Consider the following 21,146-nt stretch of genomic DNA (forward strand, 5'->3'; position numbering starts at 1 on the left):
CCATCTATTTTTCTGTCCATCCATCCATTTATCCATCTGTCCGTCCATCTCTGTTCATCAATCTATCAATCTATCTATCCGTCTTTCCATCTCTGTCCATCCATCTATCTATCCATCCATCCCTGTCCATCCGTCTATCTATCATTCTGTCCGTCCATTCGGCCATCTATCATTCTTCCCGTCTGTCTATCTATCGTTCTGTCCGTCCATTCGGCCATCTATCATTCTTCCCGTCTGTCTATCTATCGTTCTGTCCATCCGTCTGTCTATCTACCGTTCTGTACGTCCATTCTTCCATCTATTTTTCTGTCCATCTATCGTTCTGTCCATCCATCCATTTATCCATCTGTCCGTCCATCTCTGTTCATCAATCTATCTATCTATCTATCCGTCTTTCCATCTCTGTCCATCCATCTATCTATCCATCCATCCCTGTCCATCCGTCTATCTATCGTTCTGTCCGTCCATTCGGCCATATATCATTCTTCCCGTCTGTCTATCTATCGCTCTGTCCATCCATCTGTCTATCTACCGTTCTGTATGTCCATTCTTCCATCTATTTTTCTGTCCATCCGTCTATTTATCCATCTCTGTTCATCCATCCATCCATCCATCCATCCATCCATCCATCCGTCTATCTATCGTTCTGTCCGTCCATTCGCCCATCTATCGTTCTTCCCGTCTGTCTATCTATCGTTCTGTCCATCCGTCTGTCTATCTATCTATCGCTCTGTCCATTCATCTGTCTATCTATCGTTCTGTCCGTCTATTCGCCCATCTATCGTTCTTCCCGTCTGTCTATCTATCGTTCTGTCCGTCCATTCGCCCATCTATCGTTCTTCCCGTCTATCTATCTATCGTTCTGTCCATCCGTCTGTCTATCTATCGCTCTGTCCATCCATCTGTCTATCTACCGTTCTGTACGTTCATTCTTCCATCTATTGTTCTGTCCATCTATCGTTCTGTCCATCCGTCTATTTATCCATCTGTCCGTCCGTCTCTGTTCATCAATCTATCTATCTATCCGTCTTTCCATCTCTGTCCATCCATCTATCCATCCATCCCTGTCCATCCGTCTATCTATCGTTCTGTCCGTCCATTCGCCCATCTATCGTTCTGCCCGTCTGTCTATCTATCGTTCTGTCCATCCGTTCGTCCATCTATCGTCCTGTCCGCCCGTCTAACTATTGTTCTGTACGTCCATTCATCCATCTATCGTTCTGTCCATCCATCTGTCTATCTACCGTTCTGTACGTCCATTCTTCCATCTATCGTTCTGTCTGTCAGTCCAACTATCGTTCTGTCCATCTGTCTATTTATCTATCGTTCAGTCTGTCTGTTCTTCTAACTATCATTCATTCCATCCATCCATCCATCTATTTATCTATTGTTCTGTCTCGGTTCATCTAACTATCATTCATTCCATCCATCTATTTATCTATCGTTCTGTCCGTCCATCCATTGTTCTGTCTATCTGTCATTCTGTCTTCCGTCCATCCATCTATCGTTCTGTCCGTCCGTCTATTTATCTATCATTCTATCTATCGTTCTGTCCATCCATCTATCTATCTTTGTCCGTCTGTCCATCCATCTATCGTTCTGTCCATCCGTCTATTTATCTATCATTCTATCTATCGTTCTGTCCATCCGTCCATCTATTGTTCTGTCTATCGATCTTTCTGTCCATCCATCTATCTATCATTCTGTCCTCCGTCCATCCATCTATCGTTCTGTCCGTCTATCTATTGTTCTTTTCATCCATATATCATTCTGTCCATCCGTCCATCTATCGTTCTGTCCATCCATTTAATAATATAGAATAATGTACATTAATAAACATTCAAATAAATGTGAATGTAGCCAAGTTAATCAAAAGGAAAATTTTCATCAGCAGTCCCTTTTGTCTAATGGTATTAGGCAGAAAATGAAAAAGAGAAAGAGAGAAAAAAAGTGTACAATACAGAAAAGAGCCTATACAGCTCAATTAAATACAAATATGTAGCACGTAATGCACTATGATAATGAAAATGTATTAATATAGCTGTTAATATAGCAAAATCAGTGTCGACTTTGTTTATTGATTTTCCCTCTTTGAATCTCTCTTCTTCTCTCACTTTACTCTGTGTATCTCTTCAGGTGGTCATATGCTCATATTTTGCCCATCATCTCAACGTCTTCAGTGTGGTTTCTGAGGAGCATTTGCACACCCTTGAGGACCGTTGGTCCCTTTTGAGCCTCCGCACTGCTGCAATCACTCACGCAGGAGGGTACCTGGTGGTCTCCAACTACAGTGAAGCCCAGCATGCTCCATACCTCACCCTCTGGGACACACAACAGGGCAGGGTATGCTAATCTGTTTAATAATATGTCTTACTTTTATTTGTTCAATTGTGTTTTCTTTATTGAAAAGAAAGTGGGCATGTTGCCAACTCCAGGTCCAACAGTAAAATGTATTCATTTAATGAGTTCTCTATATATCCTGTAAGCTGAATATTACTTTTATATGAAAAGGTGCGGAAGAGATTGAAAAATGAACCTGGAATTTGTTGCATTGCTATAAGCGACGATGCCTGCAGAGTGGTTTTCGGCATTTCAGGATTCAACAGGTATGTGGCACCCCAGTCGCAATATTCAGAACCTGGTAATCTGTATCATAGCTTTTTTAATATACACTACCAGTCAAAAGTTTGGATTTTTTTTATGTTTTTGAAAGTTTCTTATGCTCACTTTAGTTTAGTGTACATAACGTATTTCAGTTTTTATATACACCGATCAGGTATAACATTATGAATATTGTGTTGGTCCCCCTTTTGCTGCCAAACCAGCCCTGACCCGTCAAGGCATGGACTCCACTAGACCCCTGAAAGTGTGCTGTGGTATCTGGCACCAAGATGTTAGCAGCAGATCCTTTAATCCTGTAAGTTATAAGGTGGGGCCTCCTTGAATTGGACTTGTTGGTTCAGCACATCCCACAGATGCTCGATTGGATTAAGATCTGGGGAATTTGGAGGCCAAGTCAACACCTCAAACTTTTTGTTGTGCTTCTCAAACCGTGTGCCCCAAAGGAGGGTGTACATGGTCTGCAACAATGCTTAGGTGGGACATGTCAAAGTAACATCCACTTGGATGGCAGGACCCAAGGTTTCCAAAGCATCACACTGCCTCCGCGGGTAAGCGACGCACCACACGCACCCGGCCATCCACGTGATGTAAAAGAAAATGTAATTCATCAGACCAGGCCGCCTTCTTCCATTGCTCCGTGGTCCAGTTCTGATGCTCACATGCCCACTGTTGGCGCTTTCGGCGGTGGACAGGGGTCAGCATGGGCACCCTGACTGGTCTGTGGCTATGTAGCCCCATGCGCAAAAAACTGCGATGCACTGTGTATTCTGACACCTTTCTATCAGAATCAGAATTAAAGGCCCACTGAAATCAAAATTGAAGTTTTTTTAGCTTTTAGTATTGTTACGTCAGGGGGTGCTGCTTCCCTGACCTAGACCAGGGTCGTAACAGTATGATTATGTTAGCCTTAAAGGGTTAGTTCACCCAAAAATGAAAATTCTGTCATTAATTACTTCCCCTCATGTCGTTCGACACCCGTCAGACCTCCGTTCATCTTCAGAACACAAATGAAGATATTTTAGTTGAAATCTGATGGCTCTGAAAGGCCTCCATTGGCACAATGCACGGTTCACTCTCAAGACCCTTAAAAGGCACTAAAGACGTCGTTACAAAGTCCATCTCACTACAGTGGTTCTACAATAACTTTGTGGAGTGACGAGAATAGTTTGTGCGCACCTTCTCATCAATTCTTCTGTCCAATCAAATGCTCTCTAGAATCTGAAGTGTCCCGCCCCCTGCATTATAAATAGACGCTGAAGCTGCATCTGAAATCGGTCAGCTGTTCACACATTTGCTATTTTCTACATGGTGAATGGCACATAGCGCACTATACATGCGATAGGGAACGATTCAGACAGTGTAAATATGCTTTCAGTTGAGGTGAATGAAGTCTTGTTTCACGTTAGTTTCATGCGCAGCGGACACACACACACACACACACACACCCAGCAGCTCTGGTCTAAAGTTAGACTAGAGACACGAGAGCACAGCGCGGATCAAATGCGTGAGTCGGCACAGACAACAAAACATATCAGACACATTTAAAGCTGCAGACTGCAGAAGGCTGTATTTCAAAGCAAAATGGAGGAGATTATGATGATAAACAGTTAGAGATTAGGAGGAAACTGTGGCTTTACCAAAAGGAAAGGCTCTAGTCAAACTGTGGTATTAACGAAACGCTATTGGCTGTTTTAAAAAAGGGGAGGAGCTGCTAACAGCTTGAGCTGTTTCAGGGGAAATTACGTCAACACATTGAATAATGCTGCGCATTTCAAGGCACTTAAGTGGGCCTTTAACTTCTTGAGCAATTTGATCGGACCACACAGGACAGCCTTCACTCCCCCCGCCGGTTCACCACTGTTCCTTCCTTGGAGCACTTTTGATAGACACTGACCACTGCAGACCGGGAACACCCCACAAGAGCTGCAGTTTTGGAGATGCTCTGACCCAGTCGTCTAGCCATCACAATTTGGCCCTTGTCAAACTCGCTCAAATCCTTACGCTTGCCCATTTTTCCTGCTTCTAACACATCAACTTTGAGGACAAAATGTTCACTTGCTGCCTAATATATCCCACCCACTAACAGGTGCCGTGATGAAGAGATAATCAGTGTTATTCACTTCACCTGTCAGTGGTCATAATGTTATGCCTGATCGGTGTACATGTAGCTCTTAAAATAAAAAATCCTATTAAGAGCATTGGTTATTGGTTGCATTCATCATCTGCATTCTTTATAAAAAATAACCTTTTTTGCTAAAAACTCAGGCTGAAGGTATGGGAGCCGTTCCGGAGGAAGCATAAAACCATCTCTGGTTATGGAAGTTTAAATCTCAACTGGTTCAGCTCGCTCTTTATCACTGAAGGACAATCCAAGGCTGTTTTGCTATCAGGTACAGTAGACCTTTGATCATCCATTTGTTTGGTGCTCTTGATGCTATCCGTTTACTGTAGGTCGAGAAAAATATTCAAACTTTTGCAGTCTAGTATGGTGGTAAGAGGTAGGATTTTTTCTGTTTAAGTTTGATTGAGATGCTAGAAAAAATGCCAACATTTGCAGGAATGCCTTGTGTATACGGGATGCATATTTCAATCCTTTCAATGATTTGTTCAACAGATGCAGTGAGCATGTGGGACCTGGACAATGGGACCTTGTTGTCTGTCTTCACACCTGACTCTAAGATCCAGAGCATCTCTCTACTTGGACCCGACAACGGCACACTGCTTCTGGGCTTTAGTGACATGTCTACTCTGATCACCATGACGGTCAGCCAGCAAAATGCACACACAAAATCCGGCACTGCTTATGGGAAAGACCTGTTTGGGGAATCCAGCAGTAGTGAAGATGATGAAGAAACATACAAGAACTGATTGGACCAGTACTGTGTAATATATTTGCTCTTTACCAAGCTCTGAATGGAAATATAGGGCTTTATGATCTCTGGCATTCACTTTGTATTGATCTTAAGGATTCAAGAAGAAATGTTACTTGTACATTGGGGGAAAAAGCACAGTGTGGTAGACATGTGACTTCTGTCTTCATGAGAAATGCAACGTATTCCGATCAGCATTTCCAGTGCTTGTTTTTCCACATACTATGAGTTTACCAGAACTTCCCCGCCTTACCCTTAAGAGTCATGAGATCCAGAGGTTACGATAACACAAATCTCAACAAGCCTCTTCTCACATTACATTATTTCAGAGTATTTCCCTAGACTTCAGATGTATGTATATTAAATGAACAGAACAAGATGTAAATCGCATGTATGCATACTTTGACGGTCCGGTTTCAAGTGCATAGTAAGACATGCTTAAACAGACTCTCCTTCTGCAGCTGTCATGCATGGTGAGCATGAGTCAAATTTTCACTTCCTGCATTTGTGTCACATGAATGATGAGCAAAAACACTTCCTGCTTAACTCAGTCTGTAAGAAAGTTTTAACAACTATAGCTATTTCTGTTATCAAAGCAAATAAAATGAACTGATGCCATTTTTTTAATATGCTTTGGAATTATTGATTGAGCTTTCTGTCTTTATTTATTGGCAAGTAGGAATCAGATGTGAGATCAGGACCCATTTTGTTTAGTTTGCACTTGCTGATATGGCTCCTGTTTTATGACGCTGAACACCACAAATAAGTTTTCAGTTATTAATGCCGCTGTAGAAATGCAGTAAAACAGGATTTATTGACTCTGCGAAACGAAACTGACCAAATAAAAGGTGGGTCACTGAGATAAAGATGCGATCTCAACATGGCGGCCCCCTTGATGCAAAACATGTGAAAATGCTGCCTTCATGTGCTATTGAAAATGTCCCTACTTCCCACTTCAGAAGTCGTGATTACGAGCTCATCGCATTCCAGTGCTTTGTTGTTGGAAAGAACATGGCTGCGTCCCAAATCACATACTTCCCTGCTAAGTGAAGAACAGTATGTGACAAAAGAAGTATGTCCGAATTCACAGTACTCATAAAAGAGTAGGCAAAAAGTACAGGCTATTTTCGCTGTACATTACGCTTTAAATTATAAACATATAAGTATTTGCATATATGTAAATGTACAAGACAAATTACATACTAATTACAAGACAAGGCTACGTAGCTGTTAAAAAGATAGCAGTAATCGTTCTCCCCTTTGCCATATTTAAAGTTTATGGCTCGCCTAACTCGGGAATTGGGTATAAAAATTAGCCCCGAACTTCCCTGTGGTAAATACGACTTGGGCATTCATGTCCAATTTTTAACTCGGAAACTCACGATAATAGACCCTTTTCACATTTATGGGTTTCAGCGGAAGTTGTCATAGTAGGGTAAACTTATGCAGCGATGAATGAGAGACTACATTAAATATATATATATTTTTTGTGTTGCCATGCTCAAATAGCAACTCCACAATGTTTTCAAAAATAGAGAGAGATTGCGGCAGTCAGAAAAGAGAAAGTTGTCCATTTTACGTCCCTGCAAAGGTTATAATACAAGTACATACTTGTATAATACAAGTATAGTGTTATAAATATACTTTTTTATTTATGGAAATACACGTTGATGACCGTTAAAACGCGTCATCAATCTGTGAAAAGGGTCCATATTAGCACGTGAAAGCAGCATGAAACCGTTTTTATTTAAATTTATGTCATGGGAATGTATGTGGTTTTAATTATATTTTTCACAAGGACATTTCTTTATGTGTAAAACGTTTAATGAGGAAAAAAATACCGAGATTTTGTAGGCAAGCAACTAGGCTAAGAACTGCTCGGTTGCCACATACTAGAAGTATGAAATCAAATAAGATCCTCAACGAACATCTGTTGCCATCCTAAAAGCAGTCCCATATCGTCTTATAATTTTCGTTTTCTCCAGTCCAAAGCAAGCTAACACGGTCACTGTGTTGAGTTTCTAGCACGCTTGTCTCACTTAAGTTACTGTGATTGGACAAACACTCAAAGCGAGTGTGGTAAGGTTGAACTTCCTTCACCTTATCAGTGGTTTCGTTTCAGACGAATAATAAGTGCGCTGTGCGACAGGCTTTCGACACCAGTTAACTTACTTGAGCTGCGTTACAGCTGACGATCCAGACAGTGTTTGTGTAAGGTACATCGAAATAAAGGCGCAAAAATGAAACACGGATTATTATTGATCGCCCTTTTCATTGCTGCAACAGGTAAAGTACACGATTTTACTTTATTTCTCGCTTTGAAAAGGAAATGTTGAATCATGTTTCCACCATTAATTAAATACTGTGTGATGTTCTGAAATATTAGGCACTGCACTGTATAGAACTTGAAATACTAACATTATGTCCAAAAAAAAAAAGTGCAAACCAATATAAAACCGACTGATTTCAACAATAAGGAAGTGACTGTGCTGCAACACCGCCTGCTACAACTGCAACCTTTAGCATAATTTAATTAATATTTAACTTTTGTGATTCGTTTATTTATTCATGAAAACGATTCTTAAGCAAAAATGACAGCGAAAAGATTTATTGTTTGACACTTTTCGGAAACTGAAGTAGTTTCGATTTCCATGCCTGACTTGAATACAACGCTGAAGGTTAAATAGTCTCCCGAGTCAAATGTTCAGAGCATTATAAAGAGTAAAGAGCTGGAAATATTAATAGCCTGAATGTTTTTTGCTTGAAATTGGGATAATGTGGTTTTCTTCAATTCATATTTTAAAGTTCACAAGTGTAAGTTACACTCTTAGAAAAAAAGGTACAAAAACGGTTACTGGGGCGGTAACGTTACCCTTTCAAAAAGGTACACCTTTTGAGTGCATATTAGTACCTTAAAAGTACATATTGGTACCAAAAGTGTACATATTAGGACCTAAATGGTAGGCCTATAGAACCTTTTTAAAGGGTAGGGTGAATACAGGTTGATTGGGACACTTTTTCCCCAGTCATCTCAATGGCAAAAAGTGACCCAATCAACTTGAATTCCCCCCAACTATCCCAGCTTTTGTATATTTTTTTTTCTGAGAGTGTACCCAAGTGTACATTTTTGTCTACTGGTAAACTGAACTTTCCCTAAAGCGAAGAGATTGTCGGGTATTTTGTCAGCACTTTCATGCGGCTAATCTAAGGATCACACATCACGTGAAATTGGCTGAAGTGAATTATCACATTTCCCTGTTGGGAAATTTTGACGTGTGTGTACTTGTGACAGCGCGAGCGCACTTGGGAGGAAGTGAATGTATGCATGTAAACACCATGTGCAAAACAGATGGAGGCTCTCTGTGTAGTGTGAATTTTTCTTGCTTCCTCACAAAAACCTAGCTAAATATTGTTTTATACAGGTAATTGTTATTATTTTAACATTTTGAATCGTTTTTCTAATTGAGGATGTCACTGAATTCTTTTGTCAGATTTTCTCACATTCTTTGTCTGCATTTTTTTCCTCAGCTCTCACCTCAGGTGAATATAGCTCAGATTTTAAGCTAAGTCCGACACCAAACCCGGCCCCGAACACAACAACCCATGCCCCGAAAACAACAACCCATGCCCCGAACACAACAACCCATGCCCCGAACACAACAACCCATGCCCCGAACACAACAACCCATGCCCCAAACACAACAACCCATGCCCCGAACACAACAACGATAGCCCCAAACACAACAACCCATGCCCCAGCTACCACTCTACCACCAACACCAACGCCACCCACCAACCTGACAGTGGGCAAGTATAATGTTAGTGGTAAAGCAGGCATCTGTATTCTGGCTGACTTGGCAATCGCGATCCGTGTGAACAACAGTGAGGTAAGATGCTTTCTGTTGGAGTGATAGATCTACGATACATCCAAGTGTGATTCCTGCTCATTATATCTAAACCACTTGTATCTTTGACACTGTATACCATGTCATTTTTCCATATTCCGTATAATATTATCCATTATTCGGAAACATTTCTGTCTTTCTAGGTTAATGGCACGTTCATTGTCCAGCCAAGCAAAACTACTGCCAGTGGACAATGTGAGGACAAAACAGCTACTATCACTCTGAGTTTCAAAGAAGGTTCCTTATCCCTAAAATTTAAAAATGTAAGTCTGTTTATGGATTTTCAAAAATAGCCTTTTCTAAACAATATTGTCATGTATGAAGGAATTGATGTGGCAAGTGGCAACATAAGATTTCATTAACCGTTTTTATCTTGAAGATTCTTGTTGTAGCATTGTAGTTAGTTTCAGGCTTTATTGGCAAAAATAATTCATGTATGTGCTCCAAAAACGGGAACTTTGAGGCACTTTAGGAGGAAGTATAAAAGACTGTGTTATTTATGCTCTACCTGATATAAACCTGATCCGCCTTCCAGCAACACATGAACCAATAAGCTCACAGGTGTTCCCAGCATATACATTATGATATGGTGACCCACATCCTATCAGATGCTGCGGTTATGAAGATAGTGTTTGTTGCTCATTAAGGGTCAGGTGGTTTATTGATTGTTACAGGGTTGTTTGAAATTATGTGATGGTTTTATAATACATGATGGTTCTTATTCTATTGTGTTTATGTATTTTTGGTTGACATCCTAATTTTCTTTTTTTTTGTGGACTTTCCAGGATGATACAAAAAAAATGGTCTATGTCGAGTTTGTGGAGTATGACTTGACCTATGCTTTCACACCTAAAGGTAAATTCCCTGCCATATGACTAGCACCATTTGCCTTGTAAAACACCCATAATAACACATCTCCTCAATGCTCAGCAATTTATTCCCAGGACTTTCAACTCTTCCATGTATAGTTAAACAGGTTTTGTACTGGGCATCTAAACAAAGAGGTTAAATATACGCATTGGTCTTTTTTTACTTTAATAAGTTATATATATATATATATATATATCAGGGTTTCCGCGGGTCTTAGTTTGACCTTCTACAATTTAAAGGTGAACTATGTAGGATTTTTGCAGTAAAATATCCAGAAACCACTAGGCCAGTGTTATATATTTTGTTCAGTTGAGTACTTAGCAATTTCTCACGATTTACAAATAGTTGGAAACATTTGGGATATTCTATTTTAACCAAGGAGCCGGGACGTGTGAGCTATGCGTTTGAGGGAGTCGCCTGTCGATTGAGTCATATCTGCGTCACCCTCGGTCTCCGGTTTTATTCAGTGAAACGCTTTACTCTCACTGCAGTGTGAACAAGTGTCATAGCAGCCGCCGAGCGAACGTCAACTTCCTTCTCAACACACTCAGATATATCTAATACGATAAACAGAGCTGCGTTACCTCACACTCATGACTGGAAAAGAGGAAGTGGCGCCGGCAACCGTGTCATAATAAAAGTCCCGGCGGCGACTATGCCATAATAACAGTCCCGCTCTTCAATCGCTCCAGCGGCCTTGCTCAGCTCCACAACACTCGGCCCTGCTCTGCTTCACTACAGTAACGTTAATAATCGCATCCATCAACATGATTTCTGTCCGAGTCCTATCCCGATTCTTTTCCACCGGCTGTGAGGTGAAGACCACATGTCCCAAGATTCTGCGCTCAAACGTGGCGTCATCAAACTACGCCTTTGTTTTGAACAGGCGACCTCTAGTGGACGGAAAAGTTACATACTGTAGCTTTAAGGTCTTAATGATGTCTTTAATTGGAGCAAAAAGTCTTAAATTCAATATCATGGCATTAAATTAGAGCCCTATGATGTCCGAAATGCGGAAAACGTGCACTTAATCGCAGAATGCATTCATAAAAATAGAATTTACTGTATAAAGCGGAAAGTCTTGGATGAAAAGATCAAAAGTCAGTACACTTAAAGGGAAAGTTCACCCAAAATGTTTTATTCTATCATTTACCCCCCCCCCCCCCCTTAATTTTGCACTTAATTTTAAGGTGCCCGTGTTACAGTGTAATTATATATTTAAGTACTGAGTGATGCTGATTAACTACATGTACTTTGGCTAGGATTTGGTTTGGTTGAGGGTTAGATGCATGTTTTGCATAATTTATAGTTATTACTATGGTAAGTAACATATGTAACAAGGACACTAAAATAAAGTGTTACCAAGTTTTTGTTTTGTTTTGTTAAACTTGTATTGCTGTTAAATTGTATAAGTTTCATGATTTTCAATTAATGCTTTTTGACTAATACAATTTAATTCAACCATTAAAATGGACTAAAACTATATATAAAAAAAAAAAAACTGATTTCATAGGGCCCTGAATTAAATTGCATGGACTACAAAATAATAATAATAATAAAAATGAATATCTTCAGGCTTTTTGTTTTCCAGTACAAACATCTAAACATCCTTAAATCAAGATTTATTTACTTGAGATGCAAAATGAAGAAATTAAGTCTCGTTTTCTGAGAAACTGAACACAATTAAGTGAGTTATGCTTAAAACAAGAACACATATCTGTCAATGGGTATGACAATTTCTTGCATTTGAATTAAGGCAGACATTTGTTCTTGTTTTAATAATAAAATCACTTTCACAAGATTTCTTATCTGGTGTCATTTTGGTTCTTCATTAAATGTATCTTGATTTAAGAATTTTTTTAGACATTTGCACTGCAAAACAAGACAAAACTACTGAAATAGAACATCAATTTTTTTTTTTTTTGCAGTGTGATGAGAAGGTACAGTACATTTATTCCCATATTCTAGTGTTCGGGAGCAGAGCTATTCAATTTTTTTTGTGAAATTAATTAAAAAGTTATGGAGATCTGTTGGAAATTGTATTTTCAAACTTTGAAGTGTTGCTGATACAACTCATTGTGCGACATTTACATAGAGAACATATTGATGTGTTGTTCCCTTCAATTTATTCCTTAGATATTCCTTAATTGGTCTTAAAGAAGGTCTTAAATATACCTTTAACAGAATTTTTGCTTCGAAATCTTTTTAAAGTGTTATAAATAGCCAAGCCTCAATAAAACAAAGACAGGCCAAGCAGGTCAACCAGTTTGACAACAGTTAATGTCACATGCTGACAAGGAAGAATAAGGAAGTATTACAGTAAATGTTGTCTTTCCCTCGCTGTGAAAACTCCATGTGCATGAATGCATTTCATTTTGAATTAAAAAACATCATGACCTCAAAGAAATGTAGGGGTTGTTTACACAACACCGTTTTCAATTGAAAACAGTTGCACGGTCGTTCATTTACAAGACAACAGTGTTTTGGGGAGCTGAAAACGCAAGCTTTTGAAAACGGGATTCAAAGTGAACGTTTTTGAAAATGACACCATTGTTATCTCTGTGTAGACTACAAAAAAAACATGCGTATAACGTGTTCAGTCTATAGGCACGTAGTGTTTCTTTACAAAGTGACATCGCCAACTACTGGCCTGGCATGAATAATACAGCGTTTATAGTCATTTTCACTGATCCATGTGTTCGTCTGTACGCGAAAAATGCAAAGGATTGCATAATATTTTCAGTTTTTAGTACATCGTTGTCGTGTAGATGTACCCTTTGTTTCGATGTCCATGTGAATACATTTTCGCCATTTCAAACATGAGTGGTAGTGGAAGAATTTTGACTATAATTACAATTATATTTGTTTAAATTAGTTTTATTTTTGTCAACAAAGGGTCAAAAGATTACGGTGGGAAGAACGAGTCTCTTGAGCTGTTTGCCGCGGCTCCGGGTCGCTCTTACTCCTGCAGTGCTGAGACCGTGAACATGGGCAACGGCGTGAGTCTAGATCTGACCAATTACAGACTTCAGGCCTTCAACATCAAAAAGGACGAATTCGGTACAAGTAAGTATAGAGTAATGACACTTCAACATCTTAAAGCACCCGTCCTTGAAGTGAAGGATGTTATGTAGCTATTTGGACTATACTCTTTGCCTTTTTTATGCGCTGTATAGTCCTGGTCACTGTGATTTGACCAAGTACCAACATATTTAGTGTCAAATACCTAGTCCTACAGGGAAATAACACTGATGTAGAAGCACCCAACCCTGGCTGTAAGCCAAAACTTGACATAAACTTAAATCTGATTGGTTGATTGGAATGTTGTTCCAGGATCAACAAAAGATGTTGCACTTGGTGAAATCACGCTCACCCTTATGCCCTACATACTTCGCACAGCTTGTTTACAAAGATTGTTGCAAATGTGGCGATGCAAAGCAGCTGGTTAGACCAGCCAGATGACTCTAAACAACCAGTGCTAAGAAAAAGTACTAATGTTATAGGCTAAAGAACATATTTTATCATTTGACACAACAACTCTTGTTAGCTCTTGTTAGTCATGCAAATTAAAATATTATCTGTAGTACAACTGTAAATGTATAGTTGTGTGTGCAATTTTGGCCGCCTGTTTAAGCATTATGTGCATTTGTATCAACTGAATTATTGCTATTTTAAGACTGGGAGACACTACACAACTTTTGGCCAGATTTTTGCTGAGATTTTCAGTCTGGATGAGTCGTAAAAGATTTGCGTGTTGTATAATATGGTCACTTCGTTTTTTTTGATTCAGACTATAATTCTGTCCAGTCCGAGAATCAAACATGTTTGGTATTGTTTGTTGTTTAGTGTATGATGCCCAGTTTTTCTCAAACCATTTAGAAAGTTGGCACGTTTATGATACCCAGTGTTTTAAAAATCTGTTTTGAAAAGTCGTGCAGTGTGTTCCAGCCTTTCATTTTTGCCTGTAAATCCAGGAAATTGACTCTGTTTTCGTTTCTTACAATGAGATACAAGTTCACCGTGCTCTGTTTGTGTTTGTACAACAGCTGATCTATGCAAGGCTGATAGACCGGACTACCGCGTTCCCATCGCCGTGGGCATAATCCTCATCATTCTCATCGTCATTGTAGTCATTGCTTATCTTATCAGCAGGAAACGAAGAAGTAATGGATACCAGTCACTATAGAGGCCTATAAGGCCTGATTAATGAGAACACCAGCGATTCCGGTTTAAGGGAAATGCAGTGCTGTTATGCATGTCTGAAGTGAATGTTACTTATGTACCGATGAAAATGGATGGCTCAGGATCTGTCCAAATAATGTTTACTATACAGAGATCGTATGCCACATCCTAACACAAGCTGCAACCGTACAAACAAATGCCTTAGTTAGCCGACCTTCATAAACTAATCGCCTTTTTTTTTAAAGAACCTAACCTAATACTGACATTACAGAAGAGAAGCAAAATCTACTCTTGCTCCATCTTGTGTAAGTGTTTTTTTTTTCTATAGGTGCCTTTCACTGCTTGTCACATGCATTGTATTTTCTGGCTGATAAGACAATATTAATCTGATAAATATGTCCAAATTTGTTTTTAAACCTAAAGGCTGCATAAAAGGGAATTCAGTTGCTTACGTTTATGTTGGAATATATAGGGCTACACTGTGTTGTAATTAATAAGAGAAAGGATTTTTCTGCATCCTGGTTTTCTTTCTGTTGTGCTTGTTATTTTGCAAACTAAAGGGCTTTACTATATTGTATTGTGGTCAGATCATTTAACTCAAGCTGCATTTATGCACTGAATAATGGGAATTATGTGTAATTTTGGATATGAATAATAAAAAAAAATGTGTCCCCAAAAATGGTTACTTTTTTTATACGTAGCATTAAATAGAAAACTTGTAATGCATGTTTAACGTTGGTCCTGATTTGACTTTCTCGTCCTGCATTGCAATACGTGAGTTTTCATACTACATTTTATGTGGATTACCTTTTGTATATTAGTGCAAAAAAACAAACTGAAGATTTTTGTTCACTTGACTGCTAATTCTGTGGTGTAGAAATGGAAGAGGAAGAGGGCAAAACACAAGCATTATTTTTGGCAATGTGTTCCGTGGCTGCGCAGATGCAAGATCATGTTTTTAGAACAGTTTTTTTTAAAGCAACATAGCTAAAATCATCCTCTAAATTAGGTAATTTTTTTTCCAGTAAGTTCTTCTTGAGGGAGTCAACTATTTTTAAAACCTTTGTATGCCTTTATTCATTCGATAAGGTTAAACATTATTGGTTTTCTTACATTTCAAAGATTTTTTTGTGCCGTTTTTAAACTGCGTGCAATCGAGGAGGCGCTCGAGAGCATCTTTACCCTGGGAATTGCCAAGACATTTGAAAACAGACTAGTCTTTCCTGCCTCGTCTTAAAGTTGTCTTTCTCTTTCAATACATTTTAATTTGTATATTGTTATGTCTGTGCAGCTCAGTAGCCTTTGTTGACATCTCATGCAAAACTATTTTTCCTGTTCTTAGGAAACCTTCTTTTATAACGTTGAGAGACACACACTGTAAAATACGCCTCTGGTTTCAAGTTCAGTCTTTCCATCTGTTTTGTTCAAAAGACCTATGGCAAGCCGTTTTAACATTTAATCCTTAAAATGTACTCGTATCTATTTTTATGCTACTAGTACTTATTTTTCAGATACTAGTATCTATTCCATTAGGTACTAGTACTTATTCATTTACTACTAGTGCTATTATTTATTGTTTATGTACTTGTTCATTAGATACTAGTTCTTCTTTATTACATACTAGTACTTATTTCTAGCCTGATGTTGTCATACTCAATTCTAGTCAGAATATGAGTCTGACATCGCTCTGTTGGGCTGTGATTATGGGGCGTGTTTCAACCGAACCAGGAAAGACCTCAATTGGATAGACCAACAACCAATCAGAGCAACGGAGCGACGCATAACGTTAATAGAACTCAACTGCAAACAGTGTTGCTGTTTTTCCATGTCCGCGGGTTGAAGCGACCCCAATTATGTGATATATTCAGACCCAGGAACCCAGGCAACCCTGCCAAAAAAACACATATTTTACCCCCCCAAACGCCATTTTTTCCGAAGAATAAATTTAACCCAAGCACTCTTTGGGGACATGGATGCTTACATTACTGTTTATCATCTGTCTGTCATCGTCTAAAGCCCGCCCTGACTATTTGATTGGTCCGAACAGCTTCTGTTCTGGCATAGTTGCTCCACAACGGATCAAGTCCAGACCGAACTTCCCGAACTCAAATGTTGTGGGCGGGGCTAAATTCGGCTGGCATCCAGGCTAACTTATTTCAATAGTATCTAGCATTTCATTATACTTAACACAACATATTGTATGACGGAGAAAAGGCTGTATTAGGGGAGAGCGGGCCACAAAGTAACGCAGGTTTAGTTGTAACACATGGTTTAAAACTTTCCACACATGCCAGCCTGACGAAACTTAGTGTATTTACTAGTTACCGTATCAACACTATAGCGAGAAAATATTGCATCAAAATTAAAAAATCTTTGAAGATATTACTGAATATTTAACCTTAGCAAAAGTAAATCTCTTACTTTAATTTTTCATCTCTGTTTTTTTGTGTTTATGTAAAATTAGAGAAATCTGATATTATTGTAATCTTATATCTGTTATTAGAGTTGATATAGTTAATTAATGCGGATCTAACCAGCAGAAGACACGAGCCGGGGCTAAATCCCAGTTGTGCAGGTGGGGTGTGTTGTAACACTGCGTTACAATGAGCCCCTATTAGAACTACGCTATTATATTCTATACTTTTATGAATTATATTGAGAAACCACGAGAAAAAGGATGAATAATGACTGAGAGTCAATGTTCAGAAATTATTCATTATTATTATGTTTTGAACTATATGCTGTATAGCTGAGTTTTGTGGTGTTTGTGTTGTCAAACTAAAAAAAAAATGCCATTATTTTATATGAAAAAGTTAATTGTATTTTATTGACAAAATAATTTAGTTTGTCTTGGATATTGTTTTGATTAGATCAGATAACATTTTAAAGGTCCCATGGCATGAAATTTTCATTTTATGAGGTATTTCAACATTAATATGAGTTCCCCTAGCCTGAATATTGTCCCCAAGTGGATAGAAATGTTGATCGGTGTAAACCCGAGTTCTGGCTGTCTTTCTCTGCCTTTGAGAAAATGACAGGCCAGACGAGCCAATCCTGAAGTCTCCTGGTTTGACGTCCAAGCAGGAGCGGTTTCCTCCCTTTCCCCCGCCCAGAGAATCTGGCACACCCATGCAAACACTCGAGATCATTAACGTTACTTGTGAACGAGTGAACACTGGCAGTTTCTCAGTGTTTGGATGTACAAATGAAAACAGAAGTCTTTCTTCAGTTCCTTCTGATCTGTGATCATTGATTTCTTATGTGTAGCTTATTATTTATTATTTGTGGACACGCAGCGGCTTCTCTCTCTCCCGACAGAACGGTGTTTTCGTGTTTTCTATCTTGTGAGTCAGTGTTTTTGTACGTCCTTGTCGCGTCTATCTGTTCTAAAATGTGCATACAGTCTTTTCTGTTTAACATCAGCAGTCACATCTTTAGAGATAAACTTCACGCACGCCGAAGCTCGGCCTCCAACATCCCCGACCCCCAGTACTGCATCTGGCCCACAGCGGAGGCACCAAACGCGGCGTGAGATTAAGCAGAAGGAGGGTAAGCGTGAGGGTATCCGGCTGGGCTAGCCAGCTTTCCCCACAATAAACTGGATTACATTCGATTACTGCTGTTGTGTCTTTGTTTGCGCTGTGTAACGTTACTCAATGCGTGTCACTGACGCTATTCATATGATTGGAACATATCTAGAAATAATGCTATACTCAACACTTACTAACTCGTTCATCTCGCTGTAATGGTACATTGCATGTGTTACAAAGTTGGTAGCAGGGCCGGCTCTAGCTCTTTGGTTGCCCTAGGCAAGATTGAGTTTTGCGCCCCCCCTTAATTGTTAAAACCCACCGGCAAATAGTTGCCAGTGTATAGGTGTCATTTTCCTTCTGTAAGTATTTTTCTAGATATTATCCATGTTTTATATCTTAATGACACACAAGCATACAACCAAATAAAGGATTCAAGAAAAAAAAAAAGTATTAACTTCCTGTCACATGAGACTGCCAACTTCCTACTCCTACTTCCAGGGAGCACAACGAAGGCAAACCCTCCCAAAGAAAGGATATTTTCATGTTCCTAATAAGTATTTTTAGTTGACATATATATATCAACGTAATCATGAAGGTCTCTAGAATCATCCAAACAAAATAAATCTTACAACAGATCTATAGTTTTTAGTATACTTAGTCAAACATAATAAATTTGATTATGAATAAAGATTGATCTGTTGAAAGCAGTTATTTTGAGTTAGATGCTAAATGTTCTCCTCTTATACATATTTGACATTGAAGGGGTGCATACAACATATTTGCCCACCGGCAACTATAGTTGCCACAGATTCAAATACGATTTTCAAGAAAAAATACAAAAACCTGGGGAAAATAAATGCAGAACATGCCATTCAGAAAACAATTGGGCACAAATGGGTTAAGTATTTATAAAAACTATATAAACAAAAATGCTCCTATAGTTACTCCAAGACTTAAAAAGCTAATTATGACTTAAATGATACACAAATTATGACCCATAAACTGGATTAACTATACCCTCTACAAACAAAAGTGCTATTATGGATACACTGTACTTACCACTACAAAAATTAAAATATATAAGTTCTTGTAGCTCTATCCCTTTCTTAAATAATAAAAGATGAACAGTTGTTTCTGGCATTTCTATTCACCTTCAAAATTGACGCAGCATTAAAATTTGGCTCGTCTGGATTTCCTTATTGTCAGTGAAATGCTTAGTAATATGTAGATAACTAGCTAGCTAGTGATAGCTTAGTGACAGCAATAAAACGTCCAATGCCGTCCAATATTAGTTGATAATATCGATAATATGAAGTAAATTTATTTCGTTTGACAGCTTTATGGCTGAGATGAGAAGACTTACCTCTATACTGGGCTTTCTTTTGATCGTGTGCCTTTCTCTTTTTCCGTCCCTGTGCACTCGAGGGTTTAGACCACATTTTTGAAGAACGCGCCAGTGATGAGCACTTGCACTTCCTAACGCCTGAACGCCTGTGCTCGACAATACTCACTATCAATTCAATCTAATAATCAGGTTAAGTAATTAAACGTGCGGCTGAGGGGGCGCCCAAGGATGATCATGTTTAATAAACAGTATGTTTTATTTCGCTTGTTTTAATTCTATGCTTAATGGGAAGTAAGTTAAAGGGCGCCACTAGAGGGCGCCTGCGCGCGCCCCCAACACATTTGTCGCCCTAGGCAACCGCCTAGCTCGCCTATAGCAAACGCCGGCCCTGGTTGGTAGAATAATGATGAAGAGGACTCGGTGTGACTCGTGTTTATTCAGAACTCTCAGATACAAACACAATAAACTCGCGCTGACAGACAGCGCTCTCATAACTCAGTAGTTACTGTAAATAACTTTGTTAGCAATCTTTGTCTCCGTGATGTCCGGTTCGCGAACGAATCATTCTTTTGAATCGGTTCTTTTTAGTGAACCGAACCAGTTCACCAAATTGGACTGAATCGTTCTAAACGGTTCGCGTCTCGAGTCAGCGCTGATCCATAATTTACTAAAGTTACTAACTTTCTGACATGAGTGACAGCCCCTCCGACTAGAAATAAATAAACTAATAACCTGAAGTATATGCTAGTAACTACAACAGTTCACCCTGAACTGAGACATGCTGAGAGAACTGATGAGAAGTGAACACAGGTCCATCCGTCTCTCTGGCAGACTCGTGCCTGCTCGTGCCTCGTTAAACCACGCCCCCTCCGCTCATTTAAAATGCAAAGATGTCAGCCAATCACAACAGTGGGCGTTTTTACTGAAGTCTCACAGCAGACACGCCTCTTGAAGCAGGGCATTCAGCCACAGGGCAAACAGCAGTATTGAAAAAATGCCTTTTATTTCTAAATTATGACATTTTATGATGTAAAAATCATACTAACAATATAAGTACACCTCAGAAAACACTATAAAATAATAGAAAAATGCCATGCCATGGGACCTTTAAGATAACATTTTAAGTTGTTATATGAAGAGGTGGGGGCAAGTCACACGTGTTCAAGTCTCAACTCACAGTGCACACAAACCAAGCAAGTCAAGTCAAGTCCTGCGAAGGGTCAAGTCACAATACCAAACAGAAACAAATAGAGTTTATATTGGCTTCAACCTTGTATATTTTTCCCTCAGAAATGATGGACTTTCTTAATTATACATGTATACCGTAATATTGATAAGAATCATAATTTATTATAGATTCTAAATTGTAATGTTAAAGGGTAACTAAACCCCTGCTCAGAGCTTAACTCCACCCACTGGCAATTTTCAAAAAATGCTGGAAAAGTGGGCAGAGCCCGGCGGACACAGAGGGGACGACCCGAGGGCGGAGCTGAGCGGAGGGTGTGCACCTGAGACCCGCAGTGACGGATTGATTGACAGCTGTCAGACTCGCGAGTCGCAAAGATGGAGAATGACTGGAGTGACGCCAGCTTTGCAACAGAGCGGTCATTCTCCTACCTTCACCTGAAGTGGAGGAGGGTGGATTGTCTGCAGACACAAACCCGGAGCCTTTTCAATGCGAGTCGCTGTTCAAACTGCGTTAACTCCCCATGCCGACGATGCTAGTCAAACAGCAGAGCAAGAGAACTGACCTAATCTATCTGCGTCCGTGGCAACCGCTTGCGTGTCAGGGTTTGAAAGCGCGTCTCATGTATGAAAC

The 21,146-nt window shown here is 39.3% G+C and overlaps 2 protein-coding genes across 2 annotated transcripts in view; both read left to right on the forward strand.

The window, feature by feature from the left end:
• Nucleotides 1-6,117, forward strand: part of LOC307118486 (NACHT domain- and WD repeat-containing protein 1) — a gene marked incomplete at its 5' end in the record, with an annotated part of 42,842 nt that extends 36,725 nt beyond the window's left edge. Inside the window, 4 exons of the mRNA XM_079804113.1 lie at nt 2,137-2,343; nt 2,512-2,606; nt 4,888-5,012; nt 5,237-6,117. Coding sequence (XP_079660239.1) covers nt 2,137-2,343; nt 2,512-2,606; nt 4,888-5,012; nt 5,237-5,490 — 681 coding nt within the window. The 3' untranslated portion in view covers nt 5,491-6,117. The remainder of the gene's footprint in view (nt 1-2,136; nt 2,344-2,511; nt 2,607-4,887; nt 5,013-5,236) is intronic.
• A 1,262-nt stretch (nt 6,118-7,379) lies between these two features.
• cd68 (CD68 molecule) lies at nt 7,380-15,180 on the forward strand. Its single transcript, XM_079803243.1, has 6 exons — nt 7,380-7,778; nt 9,021-9,379; nt 9,541-9,660; nt 10,183-10,252; nt 13,163-13,333; nt 14,314-15,180. Exons 1-6 carry the CDS (start codon nt 7,733-7,735, stop codon nt 14,451-14,453), a joined length of 906 nt encoding a protein of 301 aa, XP_079659369.1. The 5' UTR covers nt 7,380-7,732; the 3' UTR covers nt 14,454-15,180.
• Nucleotides 15,181-21,146: the final 5,966 nt, after the last annotated feature.

Source organism: Gobio gobio, assembly GCF_949357685.1.
Source record: "Gobio gobio genome assembly, chromosome: 2".
NCBI lineage: Eukaryota > Metazoa > Chordata > Actinopteri > Cypriniformes > Gobionidae > Gobio > Gobio gobio.